The following is a 16863-nucleotide window of genomic DNA, read 5'->3' on the forward strand; positions in this document are numbered from 1 at the left end:
GCCTTGGGATTGTCAATTTATTCAGTAAAATTTAATGAAAAATATACGGATAATAATTTCCAACAAAAAAAAAAACACCATGTTATAAATATTAAACTGATTTGATAAAAAAAATTATTAATGTTTTTACATATATGAATGAATAAAGTACTTAATTATTTTATATTTTTTATGTGAAATGCTACCAGTCCATAACACACACTTAACACACCAAAAATATAAACCTGAACACAGTACATATACAGAATGTTTCAAAATTATGAAGCAATTTTGAATAGAAATCTTAAAGCCCCCTAGCTCTGTTTTAGAAAATGTTAACTTATTCAATACATAAAAATCTCGTATCACGATATTTATGTTTAAACTTCTTCGAAACGGCTAGACCGATTTTAATAACATGTATGACAAAAGGTTGTCAAGTATTTTTCACCCCCGTACCCCGAACTCAAAGCAGTTGAAAAAAAGGAATGATAGTTTGTATATGGAAGCCATATACAATTTTATGGGCAAATATGGATCAATATATGTTACTAAGGTTTTCTTAACTTCGTGTGGTCTATAATATTTATAAAAGGTAACTCTTATTATTCTCCTCACTAGCAGTATGTAAGGAATATTTCTTTATAAATTGAAAATCGGTAACTTAAGTAGTAGCGTTTTTAATTAGCCAAGCAATAGTATATTAGCTATTAATTAAAAATTCGAGTTGCAGGAGGTGTTAATTTAAAATATTAGTCGCTGATCAAAAGTTATAATCAAATAAGGTAATTGTAGGTGAAACGAAGTTCACGGGGGTCTGCTAGTGGTTAACAAAAATTTTTGAAATAACTTTAGGAGATATGATATGGAAACTATCGTTCAATTTATTCTGGTTTGTTATTAAGTTTTTCACTAATACAATTTTAAATTTATCTAAATGTGGGTTTTTTAGTTTCGATAAAAAATACGATATCATCTATATCTTATTTATGAAATATATCGGGGGTATATTAAGTTAAGTACCAAGTTTGGAATGCTTAATTTTGTAAGAATATTTTGGGCTAATGAAATGTAAAGCCATGTAAAATAACATCGTGTAATTCTGTAACACCTTGTATATGAAAAGTGCTGGTACAAAAAAGATAAATGAGGTAAAATTTGGGTAGATTTATTTGAAATTCTATGCTCATATTCTGGTATGTATATGTATACAATATATACCTACGATATATACACTATTTTATAAATGTCGGAGAATCGAACATTGAAGTGATTGATTGCTAGGTTTAATTAAACACGAACACAGTGTAACGTTAATATATAGAATATATATTTTGTGAAACTTGGAGACACTCTATCGACAGAAACGAAATCATTCAATTCGAGATTATATTCGATGTATTGTTGAAAATATTATTTAATTTTCTTACGAAATCATTGTAAAGTAATTTTTATAGGTATACAGTAATGTGATAACATGAATAAAGTTTTTTTCATTATTGTGTGTAAATACTCATTACCAGAACTGCTTTCCTTGTGCCAAAAAAGCTTTTGTTTTTCAATAAGCTAACGTGTAAAATTCACGTAACCTACTTTTTTATCACATAATGTAGTTTATACAGGGTGCCCGTGACTCGATGGTCATAGCTTAAGAGTGTATTCTCTGAACAATTTTAAGTCGAAAGTACCTTTTCGACTTTAGTCTAAAACCTAATAGTTAAGGAATTATGGTACTATTAAATTTAACAAATAAAGTAAAGATATTAAGTAATGTAAGCTACGACTCTTTAGGACATTTTAGGAACATTTTATTGATGATTATGTAGCTATCCATTATTTATTGAAATTACCGAACTATATCGATCATTTAATCGAACATGGGGAGAGGGCTGATCTAGACGCCATCAAATGTTGCAATTCGGCAAAAAATTGTTCTTTGGGTATGTTCTGATAATTATATTAATTATTATAAAGAAGCATTTTTTGGAGCAATCTTCAATGAGAATTATCGAAGTAAGCAATAGATGCTTTTTAGAGGGATTCTTAAAATTTATGTGAGTATTACCTATGGACATTAAAAATGGGCTTTATAAAGATTGTATTTATATTTTTTGAAGATTCCAAAAAAAAAATTTTTTGTTGATTGTATATTTGAACGGTGACTCTTCTATATCTTAGGAGAAAATAATGAATTTACCGCATTAAGAACGTAGATAAAATTAATTTTCTCAAAAAAACCAAAAGTGAAAATGAACACAAGACAATATTAATCGAGTCAATATCAACATAGGGCTTATAGTAAAAAGTAACCAATAAACACGCCCTATTGTAATTGAGGCTATAACTATCGCATCATACAAAATAAAGACATAACAAAATTAATGATTTTCCTCTAAGAAAGTAGTTGTACCAACAAAAAAAAGATGAGAATATTTCTTTTCTCAAAATGAGCACGTAAATTGTATGTGTTTTTATTTGATTCTATATATATATATATATATATATATATATATATATATATATATTGAACAATATTCGACAGATGCTTTCGGAAATACGAAATGGGTTGGCACTACTGTTACTAGTAACTCTTACCGTATTTACAACTTATATCGAATCATTGAGAATTTATAACACATATTGTTGGTTCGTTCAAGGGTTGCAAGTTTTTTGTTGTTCCTCTGAACATGATGTTGTAAATAAATCAGCGGGATCTTTTATTCATTTAAGAAACGATAAAGGATTGATCAAACATAAGATACCGAGTGATTAATTAATAGAATTATAAAGTATAATAATAATATTTTACTTACCGGTCCAAACTGTTCGAAATAACTCTTGACGTCTTCAAGTGTTGTAGGCGCTGAAAGGCCACCAACAAATATTTTCTTCGTTCTAGTCACCATCTGAAATAAATAAAACATTTCGTTTAGTAATTTTGTATAATAGCTTAAAATTTATTTTCTTAATAATTCTAGAGCATTCAATTTTATATTTGGTAATCTACTTTTTGGAAAAAAAAATTCTACTTTGACACCGCTCAAAATCTATGCCACCTAATGCAATAATTACTACTGATACTGAGCTAGCTATGGTAGGGAAGAAGTACGTCCAGCTCGCAAGAGCGATACAGGTAGCGTGGACACGCAAGTAAGGCAATCGAATTTCTATCTGGCAAATATAAATTAAATTCTTAAATTATAAAACCAAATCATATTAAAGTTACAGTCTCCCTATAAACAAGTATTCTTTTCTTTTTAGCAACAGCAAAAAGCTTCTGAACTAATTAAACGATGTAAACGAAACTGATCTTAAAAAATCCTTTCTTTAAATTTTTTATTGCTAAAAATAAGAGTTTCAGGAATCTTTGAAACGTTTTGTGAATAAAATGGAAATATTCAACTCAAAGAAGCTCCAATCACGTGAAAATTGTTACGATATTTTAAACGATTATTTTAAACATAAACAATTCCATTTTTAGATTAACGATTCTTTACCGTCCCTGATACCTTAACTGTTTGTATATTTCTAAGTCGTATAGATAAATTCGTAATTAAAATGAAAAGAGTGATATAGAATAGAATAATATTATATTAAAAATCCATTTCACAGAATCAAAATTTTATTACCATTTTTTATTGGAGTCAATCATTAAACAGACATTAAGGATTATATGTTAAAATATTGTTATCAGAGAGAAAATGAACGTTACTCTTATTAATCAAAAAAACTTTTTATTTTTATCATGATGAACAAACTTTATTAACTACTTGATATAAGGTAATTTTCTTCACCTCGAAAATCAAAATTAAATATTTTATCATTTTAAACAAAAATGTATTTACATCGAGTCAAAATTGAAAACGCATGTATAGAGAATAAATATTTCGTTAAACTATGAATTCGAAGCAATGTCCTCTATCTATGCCATCATCTTTCTAATCACATACTTCGCTATTCAATTTGAGTATCTAGAAGCAAGATATCCATGTGGTTGGATCATAATGGCATACAAAAATTTTAAATATAGTTTAACGAAAAACTTATATGTCAAGTTCCAATTAAATTATGGTGAAGGTCTTGATGCTATTAGATTTTCTACGAAATCGATAGTTAGTAAATAATTTACAGTGGGAAAAAGAAAACATACAGTATGGAATTTTTAATTTAATATTAATAAAGTATGTAATTTCTATGATGAGAAAATATTCAAGCGGTAATTCAGAAAGTTATTTTCCAGCTTCAAAAAGTTATCCACCATAGCTCCTTGTTTTTATCATGATAAACAAACTTTACTGTTTAAATGTATACTAGCCGTTATACGCCTGCTTTGTTGTTAAAGTAAAAAATAAAATAACAATCTTTGATTCATTATACAACACATCGTATCATTTCGCACTAAGCCTCTTCCCTCCTTTTTCCAACCCCTTTAAACTCATTATTCGTTCAAAGCTCTTAAAAAAGTCTTTGGCATGGTCTTAGTCTTCGAGCTTGAAGCTTACTGTATAGTAGTAGACTTTCAGAAAATAAATTAGCATATACTCAGAAGTTCTTCAAAAATAAGTTTAACCGTCAAAGATGAAAACATATAATTCCTCTCTAAGCCTTCGCATTCCCACCCTTGGACCCTATCACCCCTTTTTCATTCCTATATAGGACAACAGTTAAGCTGACAGACAGCTGGACTAACTTTCCTATTTATATTATTAAGAAGGATATAATATGCTTACATTTCAAATGCTTACATTTCAAACCCAATGTATAAAGATTTTGATCTTTGAATATAAAAAAAGTCATGTAAGAAATTCTTGCTGATTATAAATTTTTTAATTAATATGAAAAATAATTTAATGAAGCCATTTTATTTTGTATTTTATGTGTGTTCGTTCTCTAAAGATGTTTTTTTCATAAATAAAAAGATTGTTTACTTTTCTAACAAAAATGATAAGTGTTTATTATTTATATATGAATATTTTCGAGGAAAATATGCTTATTATGATTTTTTTTTTCTGTTATAATTTTATTTCTGTTTAGTAAACAAAAATTTAATTTTTTTGCTTATTTTTTGGTTGTATTGTGTTTATATTTTAAATATAGGTATTTTACATTATTAATTATTTTCATATTTGACAAAATAAATAAGTCGATTATCAAGACCATGGTTTTCATATTTGATATTTTTAAATTTTCTATGAAATTGTATAGAATTGAATTGGCAGGTAACTTGGTCACTTGTCTACTGTCCCATTTAACGATCCGATAATATGCCAACGAGAAACGAAAATATAATAAGAATACTTTTTTTTGAAAAATATTTGCACAAAATTCACCCTTGATAATTGGCGCGCTGAAATTACTAGCGGAAAGATGGTAAATCACTATTATCCTCTTACCTCCGTGTGTATGTTAACCAAAGCACCATTCAAGCTACCTACATCTCTTTTTATAGGTTAATAAAATATATTTTTCAAATTATATTGTTGCTTTAGAACAGGTTTTGACTATAGACTAGGACTATAGCTTTAAATGTGGGTATTGTGACATTATGTTTAACTTCTAATATTTTAAAGTTAATATCGAAGAAAAGTAAAAGTAAAAAAAAAAAGTTAAACTAGGCATGGAGGTTGTAAGTAATACTATTCAAATCCTGAACCCATAACCTGTATATTTAAATAATAATAAACATAATGTTTAAAATAATAGGAATGAATCACATTTAATAGTTTAACGCATTAAGTTTAAAACATTAATAAAAAACATACAAACAAAAAAAACCCATTTTAGTTGTTACAGAACAGATGAAACAAAAGTGAAATTATCCATTTCAAATAATAATTCTTATTTAACGTTTATTTTTTAAATAGCTTTATAGTGTTTAGATTTGAATGTCGGTTGTTTTGTAGTAAACCTTTGATCGAAAGTTACTGTGTTCATCTAAAAAATAGAAAGGAACAATCATATGACATCTATCGTTTGAGACATCTACGCTGTGAGTAAGCGTATAAGTGTGCGTGTTAACAAACTTTTTGGAAAAAAAAGCATACTTAAACTTGTGCTGTAACAATGTTTATACAAAGTCTTATTCTGCAAGTAGGAAGCAAGACAAAATTTGACTCTTTTTGTCTTTTGCAATTGGTCTTATGATATTATTCATCGAGTTTGTCATACAATATTTGAGTACTAAAACTTGCAAGACCAAGATTAAATATGTAAGAGAAAGACCAAAACAATATACTAAGTGTGCAAGAGACAGTAAAAATCTGGCTCATCATTAACATATTATTTAAGCAGCTTGAATTTTTAAATAATGGTGAAGATTCATTAGGAATTTCGCCCACCAGATTTTCCTTCAAATTGGACCATAGTAAAGCAAAATATGAGAAGCCTGCTATTTGAATTTTGCGAGGGAAAATCTTTAGTTTATATTTAAAACTACAGTATTGTTGTAAGTTTTTATGGTTTCATAATATCCAACTATTTATACAACGCCTGCAAAAAGCCAATTAAAGGCTGTTTGAAAAAATAGTTTGTGAAAATTATAAACATTAATGTATGTAGAAAATAAATAATGGTCTGGCCCCAAAATTCCATATCCATAACGACTTGTGATTTTCCTCTGTTCTGATGTGAATAATAAGTACATTTATTTTTGTATGTATGTTTTAACCACATCACAAAAACGACTTATTTAAGCAGTTTTGTGTTCCCTAAACAATTGTGTTTGGTGAGTGAAACTCTTTAAAGTGAGTGGTGATACGTTACTTACAAGATACATAGCGAGACAACAAACATTCGAATATATTTTATATATACATATTTAAAGGGAATGAACGAAACGATATCATTTTATTTGAAATGTATAGTCATGGATATACACTGAAGAAGTCCCAACACAATTTCAAAGTTTTTCACAGAATCGTGTGTTTTTAAAGAGCATTAAATTGTATTTTTATTTTTTTATCTAGAAAAAATAATAAAAATAACAACATTTTAGTTTTTAAAAACAATAAAATTTGTATAACAGTTTACCACTAGAAAAAAAACTTTTACTTTACTTCACTGGGTTGTGAAATTTAGAGACTGTTTTTCTATTTATTGAGGTTTTAATACTTAGGAAATCTTATATTTCGATCCTCTTGTTTTCCTTTAGGTAATTACTTGATCACAAACACTTTTCCATGTCTTGTAAAATTGATCGTCTGAAACTCTTGGCTTTTTTGTCCCCAAGAAAATAAAGACTTGTCTCATAATCCTATATCAATTTTTAAAGTATCAGATTTTTGAAGTTATACAATGACAGACAGTCGATTATCTCCCTTTTACATTAAAAAAAGGCATTCCTCATTTTTGAGCAAGCGGCTCAATTTCTAGCCCGCTTTCTGTATAACTGCCTTACTAAGTATTGTCCAAACTACCATCAAAAGGCAAAAATCACAAAAATTTTTACATTTTGTATTTGTGAATAAAAATATAAGGTCCGTTTCAAGAAAACATGGGTGTTTTTTACAATCAAATAGCATTTAAAAGCCTTGAAATGGTCAAAATTAAGCGTTAAGTCCGCAATGGCCTGTATGTTCTTGTGTTCATTTAAAACATAATCACAAATAATATTAGTCAATTTAGGAAGACGTTTTTACCATAGTATAATTAGACAAGGAATACTCGTGCAGGTAGTAGGATGGGGACATTCTCTCACTCTCGGTAATTTTTCTAAAGCGGGAACTAGCTAAGATGGCGTCGAGTGGGTACGTGCGCGAACTGAACCAAAACATACCTTGTCTAATTCTACTATGGTTTTCAACCTTCAAAAGTCAGTCTTTTGTTTTCTGATCTGACATTCGTTATTGTTTCAATTCACAATTGTTTTAAGAAATAAAACAAAAACAAAAAAAACGTCTTGAATGGTCTATTTAAATATAATCTGCATAAACGAATAAAGATAGAGAATTACTTCTAAAATGTCCCCATCCGAAGCACAAGTAGATAATGCAAATTTGGTAATATGTAAACCATTCAAAAGTATATACTAGAAATGTATGTATGTATTCAGAAGAGTATAAAGTTTTTCTTTCCTTGAATAGATGCATTGAACGCACCAATGCCTTCTTTAACTTGAACATTTATTATTAAATCGTTGCCATGGTTGCCATTCTACCATCATCATTTAACTATTTTATATGAAAATATACAATAATAATGAAAATAATCACGTCTAACCATCATCGCAGACAGCAAGCAGTAGCATCGGTGTGAATAAAAAACCAACGTTTTAAAAAACGGATTAATTCTTTAGGTGAAATGAGTCATTATATTTCATTCATATTTTTACATTATTTATATTCAACTAACGGTGCACGTAGTTTTTGTAGCGTTAAACATTATTCTCATTGCAAACATTAAAACCAAATAGTATCTAATTTACTAAAAGTACGAAAAAAAGTTTTATTTAGAAGCTATTTATTTCATAAGCTGAAAATGTGAATAATTAAAAAAGAACACTTCGATAAATGATTAAAATTCGATAAAAAAAGGTTATACTAATTATTAAGAGTTCATTTTTTGTCAAAACTTTACTGGCTCTTACTATGCCTTAAGACGTACAATATTTATGCCTGGCTGATTCGATAATATTCGCGTTTAGAACCACGTTGTACTCCGTCACATATCACTATGAAAATAGATTCCAGTTGTATTGAGAACGGATCCCTCTCTTGCAAGGGGCCAAGAAATTTATTGCGCTCCCTATCCTCAAGTTGATGAATAAACACTTCTTTATTATTTTAGCATGAAGATAGATCATGAAATAACAAGTAAAATTTACAAAATTTAAAAAACACTCGAGAAGTTTTTCGGGTACACAACCCTCAACTCACACTTGAAATGTATCTGAGAATACTCTCCATTAAATAGCCTTAGAAACTTCTCCAAACTGAAATTTCGAGAATCATGGCCTATTTTTTTTGTTACTCCTTTGATTTTGAAACGCAGCCAAGAATACTCACCAATTAATTTCAAACGTTTCAAAGAAATATCCAGATCGCTTCATCCGTTTAGATGCTACGATGCCACAGACAGACAGACACACATAACACCCCAGTCAACCTTATAAAATCCTTTTTTTGGATTGGGGGTTTAAAAAACAGAGAATCTTTTCAGCATTTAAAAAAAAGGGCGCGTGTAGTGCGACTTCTTGTAACTTGACACAATTTACAAGAGAACGCTACCCAAAATTTTCTTATGCAATAATTTATAGTAAAACATACAGAACACAAAATATACAGTCTCAACATTTAGATATTATTTTTAACTTAAAAATTACTCGGAAAATAATTTTCCCAAAATTCCAAGGAAGCAATCGATTTTAAAAAATATATTCACTATTTGTAAAACATTTAACGATTAACCTGCTTTTTTGAATTATTAAAAGAAGTTTTTTTTTTAAATTTATAAATATGATGAACGCATTTCCTATTTTGTTCGATTATTAAACAGTTTTATTTGACTCATTTTAAATTGGCCCAATTTCTAAAAATAAATGTTTACTAATAAATCTTTCATTAACTCAAATAATTAACATCATTAAAATATCTTATTAGATTGATTTTATATTGACACAATTTGTTGGAAACTTTTAAGTAAAAAATAAAACGACGTAACGTAAACACGATGACGTATTTATGAGTATACATTTTTGATGGTCTATAATATTATGAATAATATTTTACACGCGGAAGATATTTGTAAAAAATGTTTCAGGTACAAAAATAAATACAATTATTTCAATGGATTTTAATGTCATCAATGTTGACTTTTTATTAAATTTTTAACCGACTTCAAAAAAAAAAAAATAGAGGTTTTCAATCCAACTGTATTATTTTTTTTTTATGTTGGTTACCTCAGAACTTTCGACTGGGTGAACCGATTTTGATGATTCTTCATCATTTAGAAAGCTGGTACTTTCTGTGTGGTCCCATTTTATTTTGGTCTAGTTCTGATGACGGCATCCATGAGAAAACCATAAAAGTCTTAAATTTGCATTAAGTATGCACGACAAGAGGACGAATACAATTAACCTATATTCAATTTTATGAAACGTATCGTTAATATTCAATTTATACGGTTTTTTTGTAAGATATCTATTCAAAAGCTTTTAAATAATAGCTAGAATTTAATGCAATTCCCTGGAGTTACTTTACCTGGAGTTGAAAATTATTTTCAACTTTTTAGTACAATAAAAGCTTGTCCCTAAAAAAGTTTTTTTTTCTATCTAACTACTCAAGGCTTGGGTTTTCATCTTTCGTTATCTCCTGCGTGATATTTATTTGAGTAAATACATTCAAACAAACAAAAGAGCCAGATAATATCTGAGTTGTAATCGCAACGATTCAAAATCCCAATAAATTTCCTATTTGAATGTTCATTATTTGGTATATTTGAATTTAAATTCAAACAATAAAACCAATCGAAATTATTTTCTAATAACCAATTGTAAAATCTAACCAATAAATAAAAAGAGAAATATACTTTTTTTTATCTGGATATAAACAAAAAAATTAAACTAAATAAACAAAAAGTATTGTTTTCTGAATAATATAAAATGACCCTCCGCCTCCACTCTGAATATCTATACATAATATGTGTGGTTGTTATATTAGTGTATGTAAGCATATTCAGATATATGATAATCTCGAAACAAAACACAATCAGTAGCAATAAAATTCGAAAACGATATAGCCAAACAGTATATTATTATTTGTTTTATATGTAATAAATACAAATAATATTACAGTGAGTCTGGTCAGAAGCTAGCATGTATTTTAAATTTCGTTCTTTCATGGAAAATTCCAATCGGTGTAAGATGATCTACCTTTTGTTTGAAAGCAACAGAGAGAACGTCTTAACTTGAACTTGAACCATTCTACTCAATAAACCAAAAGAAGACATTAGAAATTTTAAATGTTGATATTATACAATTCTGGCAAATATTGCTTAAATTGATGCTTTACCCATTAATTATATTTGATAAATATAACCAGTCGATGGAAGCGTAAACTTAAAACTTTGCAACAACTAGCCTTCGTTCATTATGCCTAGCCTTCAGCAGTGGAGCTCGCTGAGCTCTCATTAAACTCTATTAAATATTCTATTCAAATAGCTGTTCACAATTCTAGATAAATATGGTGGGAGCGCAACTAAATACATTTGAATAGTAAGATGAAATGTAGTATATCATTTATATGCATTTTCGCCATTTATATCAGGGATTTTAATTTTTTGAAACCCTCAAAAACTTTATGAAATGGACCGAATTGTGAATTCATCTACGCCATCCAAATACATCAAAAATTTCATTTAAATCGGTCTACCCGTTGAGGAGGGGGTCAATTACAAACACCGATTCCACGAGTTCCCGATGACACGGGTGGTGATAAGGTGATAGAAGTTTGCCCGTGGCATTGTGGCTGAGGAATGAATAGGTTATTTTCAATCCCTTACTTTTGTTTGGCAATCTCTCTTACAGATTATGTAGCATGTAATTTTAATGACGTGGAGAGGGGTGAAAAAATGGTAGAAGTTGTGAATTCAAAAATCCTAATTTGAAAATTTATTACTTTTACCACTGTCTTTAATAAAAATGTAATATTTTTCAACAGACATGATATCATGACAAACAGTTTGTTGTCTTACGTAATGATTTTTAAGCATCTATCGCTAACTTCAATTTCACGTGATTTAAGAAAAGTTATTTTCACTTTTTAGTCCGCTTTCCAAATAACCCTATGGTTGGTATACATTTTCCAATAAAGAATTTTCAATATAAAATAAAAAATAAAATTTTCAAGCTAACGTTTGAATAGATATCTCATAAATTAAACCATAATACTAGAATACATATTATTTAACGATAATAAAAGCCCAATTGTTTAACATATGAATTTATTAAATATCATTAGCTTGAAAGGAGGTATATAGTACTTCGCTTACTTAGTTACAGATTATGAATAATAAATATGCTTAATTCCAAATTATTAAACTATGTAAATAGTTTTTGAATAATAAATATTACTTACATATTCTTTGTACATAGCTGAAATTAGTTATAGATTAATTTTATTTTACAATTGTTAAATTATTATTATTGTTGTTTTTTACTTTACCATATATGAACTATATCGGTAAGTACAATAATCATGCCAAAATAACTTTCGAATTTTGGTCTCAATTTTAATGATATGTGTACGTACAGAACCGATTTGTGAACACGTTATAGCCACACTGACTGTTAGTGATAGAATTAGTTTACAGAAGACATAACTGACTTTAACGATGAAAGATACGGAAAATCTTTACGAACAAAAAATGTTTATGCGAAAACAATTTTGGATTGAAGGTTTTTTTTATGCAACCAATAGTTTGATAGAAATATTTAACTGAATTCTAAAAAATTAAAGGCAAAGATAATTTTCCTCGAATTCCAGGGTTTTTTAAATTCTTATTCGATGAAGCAAAGTATACATTTAATTTGAAAGTAATGCCAAGAGCAGTAATACTCTCATGCAATGTGTTAAAAAAAAAATTTTAATTTTTAAAATTTAAACCTCAACTTAAAAAAATTGTATAAAAAATAAACACACATACACAGGTGGCAAGAAAGAATATTTATGGGGCCTAAAAAATATTAATGTTTTAATCTCCGTGGCCATTACAGTCATTTTATCAATTTTATGTGTTTATTTTAAATTAATAGACTGTTCAAAACATAAACACTACGCAATTTTGTAACAAAAAAAATAAGCTTCAATTTTTTCCAGTATGAGTAGATTTTTATCAACCCATATTTATAAATTCTACACTGCTGTTTAAAATTATATAACTAAGCGAAAAAACTTTGTTTTTAAAGAAAAATCATTACTTTTCAACCTAACCTTGGTATATTAAGTATGACATGTTGCTTGTCTAAGGCACCTGGTTAAACTCCTAAGATTTTCATAATTGGGATAATGACTAAATTTAGTCATTATCCAACAAACAAATTTGTTTATCACTTCAAAAAAATAATTCTCACTAGACGGATAGAAAAATAATGAAAGATACTCTCAAAATGATGTCCTTGTTGAATATTGACATTATATAACAAACTCTATTTTCAAGAAAGAGACGGACAATAATCTTTGAACACTTATAGCTTCTTCACTTTTCAATCAATTTTAATTTAACTTTCAAATTTTGTATCAAGTTTATTTTAAATTATTTATGTGGTAATGTGGAAAATTCGTGATCACTTACCAACCCAACTACTCATATCGATCACTATCACATTTTTCAGAATTTTTCTATTGAGTCAGCTCATTACCAATCATAATCAAAATCTCTTCAATAAATAGAGAGTTTTGTTCGAAACTTTTAAACTGTTGTGTTTTATGTTCTAGATACATAAAATATAAGTCATTCTCAGCCGAATGTGTGTATTTATTTTTATGACGTACTGTACGGATGGGTATATGGATGTAATTTATCCCTTAGAAATATCCACACAAATACACAGTTTATGCTACCGACATTTGGTAATAATAACAGAAAATTATATACACTGTTTTATGTTTTATGTTCTATGTATATGTTATTTTATTTTTACTTCTATGTATACGTGCGTAACAAGCAGCTTTAACCGTTGGCCAAAGCGTAACCCAGTCCGTATGTAATATATCTAGGATAGCAAGTGTGATTCCCGCTGTCACAAGAAAAAATTATTTAATTTATTGTTATAATAGCACGAAGACGGCCAATTCATCGTCTGTAAATCATTGAGGAGTGAAAAGAATCAATGTGATGGTGGTAAAACACGAATTTCACAATGGGTCTGTGACCTCTAAATGAATGCCATCACTGCCGAGCCTGGCTTTTAATCTATCAACGTAAACAATATTTCCCTTCGATAATGCATTAATGATGGATTTTCAACAAATTTCCATTTTCCATTTGACCGGATACTCAAAAAAACTGTTAAACAGATTCATGCGTATCTTTGAAATTGCTCTCAAATGACAAGATCTACAACTTTCCATCCATAAGCTGAAAATATTGTATACAAAAATAACAATACTAGCCATGGGTCTCGAACGGTCTCGAACGTAATTAGAGCACCACTTACAAATTTAAATAGGGATATTTACAAAATTTTTATTATCACTTCGAGTGACGAATTTTCCCTTATTATCACTTCGATGGGTACAAAAATGAAGCTGATTTTTGAAAATCTTTAGTAGTATGCAACATACAAACAATTAAAATTTCTTATTAAACAAAGAAGATGATTTAGTTTAGTGATGCCATTTCACGGTATCACCATAGAGATTTCATATAAAACATTTTCCAAAAAAGGAGATGGGAAAATAATCTTTGAATGCTTATAACGTCTCGTTTTTTATGTATTTTAATTTCACTACTACATTTTGTTATGGAATTAAACATTTTTATGGGTAGTATGGCAAATTCGACATCAGAAAACTACCGTAAAACTTTTTTTTTATAGTTTTTGACTGAACTTAATGCACATATTTTTGATAAAAATTTCAGCTAAAATCCGGTTATTTATCATTTTGAAATTCATTGCATCGTTTTGATACATACTATAAAGCCTTACTTCCGTTTCGTTTAAGTTAGTATATGTCGGGAAATGAAAGCGTAAAGCGTATTTGTTATCCTTATACGGAGGTTATTAGGCGTTCACACTATACTTTTTTTTACTTCTCCACTCTATTATATGACAACGGTGAAAGAGGAGAGAGTTTATCTGTTTGTGTGGTCATTTAATGAAGTTTTTGTTGGCTATGATTGCACTGTTATCATGATTTATTACAAATGTTCGTTCTCTGTATGTATGTATTCATGTATTGCTACGTTTTGCTGCTATAGTACTACATCACAGTTCTACAACAACAACAACTACAACAGCAACACGACCGGACCATATTAAATGGCTCTTTACTTACTTTTTTTTATCATTTTCGTTTACATTTACCACCGTCAAAGTATAATAATAATACTACATATGGGCACTAAATTTTATATGAATGTATTTACTTACTATACACAAAGTCTTGTAAATGTTTTTTGTTTGTTTGATACTCTCTCAATTGTGTATTTTTTTTATTTCTTTTTATTTATATGTGATTCGAATTGTATGGCGATTATGTAGACAAAAATAAAGACCCATCATAGCTGTGTCAAAAATAATTATTAATTTAATTTTTTAAATAGAAAGAACTAGAAAATCTTTCCCGTTTTACCGATTTTCAACACCAATTATAGCTCTAACTACAATTTTCAAATTGAAAACGATTGCCAGGAAAACTACCAACATCATTACCAATTTGATGCCTATTTTTATATCTCCAATTTCGATAAAACTCAGTATATAAGTTAATTTAGACCCAAAAAGTACAAAAATCGGTTCGTTGGATGACTGGTCGAATAGTTTTTGAGCTACGGACTAAAATCGATCCGAAAATTGGATGGATTTTTCCATCGCTTCCACCATATTTCATATACGTAGGTACTGTTTTAGATTAATATAAAAAAATTACATAAATTTAACTTTTTAAGGGACAAGTTTTACTGTGCTAAATAGTAGAAAATAATTTTTTTAACGAGGCCCTCATACATGACAATAGTAAAAGTTTGAGGCACTTTCGAATCATCATTTTGAATTGAGCGCGTCTAGCTTGAATAGTCAAGTTCGAGTGACTCATAAATAAAATAATTTTCTACTTTATAGTACAATAAAAGCTTATCTTTAAAAAGAATTTGTTATTTAAATTCTTTAATATCTGTTTTGCTAAATTCTTTCCTATTTTGTTATTCCACTAGCAAATATTTGGAAAAAAATATGGTAATAAACACTAATGGCAGTTTGATTTTGAATTTATGTTATTCATGTTAATGTTTTCAGTTAGACGAATATTAAATTTATCTTAGACGAAGATATAAAAAAAAAACTGGAAACAAATCATAAGAGTGTTAAGAGATAATAAAAGAGTATTTAAATAAATATTTTTCCATCCACTTCCATTGGATGGTACGAGTATCAGACGACAATGCATAAAATAATAAGATGAAACAGCTAGTGGATTCATATAAATGACGATGGTAGAACCATAATGATCCAAAGAGCATTTTTCTTAAAATAGAGATTTTCACATGATAAGAAAAACATATTTCTTTTTAATTTGTCCATGTCACACAAATACAAGTTCATTTATTGTGGTTATCCTTAAAGAATCTTTACTTTTTAATTCATAAAAAACAAATTCTTTTCACTCATTGTCTCAAAAAAATAAAACTTTATACTTATATTACTACGGTTTTACCGTCCACAAATTGAATATATGAATATGAAATACAAACACAATTATAATAAAAATACAGATTTCAGATGTATACATGTGGGGCTGAATCAAACTTCCGTTAAACGTTGACACAAAAAATACAAAAGGATATTTTATTATTCGAAGTAATTTGACAATTCTGTTCTTTTTTAGCACATATTTTAATTTAATTTAATTTTTCAAGGTTACTTATTTGGGAATGTTCTAAAAATAATTGTTATTTATCTATATTTACTTGAATGTGATGGAAATGAGTATCTCTAACCGTGTTTTTGCGATCGTGTCTCAAATTTTCAACAAAATAGAAAGAAAAATGAAGGAGAATCCCTTAAAAGGAGAACGTTTACTTTAGTTACGTTTATCAACAATTCAGTAGATATGACAACTTTAATTTCTTATATCCAGGTGGAAAACGTGCACTATCGTTGGTTTTCACGCATCTTTCTGTAGATGGACTTTTTTCGTGTAATGTTCGCGAACAGTTGTGATATAAAGC

At 28.4% G+C, this 16863-nt stretch overlaps 1 protein-coding gene across 5 annotated transcripts in view; it reads right to left on the reverse strand.

The window, feature by feature from the left end:
* The window catches only part of LOC123296455 (RNA-binding protein Musashi homolog Rbp6), a 1436510-nt gene that overhangs the window by 415712 nt on the left and 1003935 nt on the right, over positions 1 to 16863 (reverse strand). For all 5 annotated transcript variants that reach the window (XM_044877934.1, XM_044877933.1, XM_044877932.1 and 2 more), the window contains one exon: positions 2793 to 2885. In XM_044877934.1, the coding sequence (XP_044733869.1) occupies positions 2793 to 2885 (93 nt within the window). The remainder of the gene's footprint in view (positions 1 to 2792; positions 2886 to 16863) is intronic.

This window comes from Chrysoperla carnea, chromosome 3 (genome assembly GCF_905475395.1).
Source record: "Chrysoperla carnea chromosome 3, inChrCarn1.1, whole genome shotgun sequence".
Classification (NCBI taxonomy): Eukaryota; Metazoa; Arthropoda; class Insecta; order Neuroptera; family Chrysopidae; genus Chrysoperla; species Chrysoperla carnea.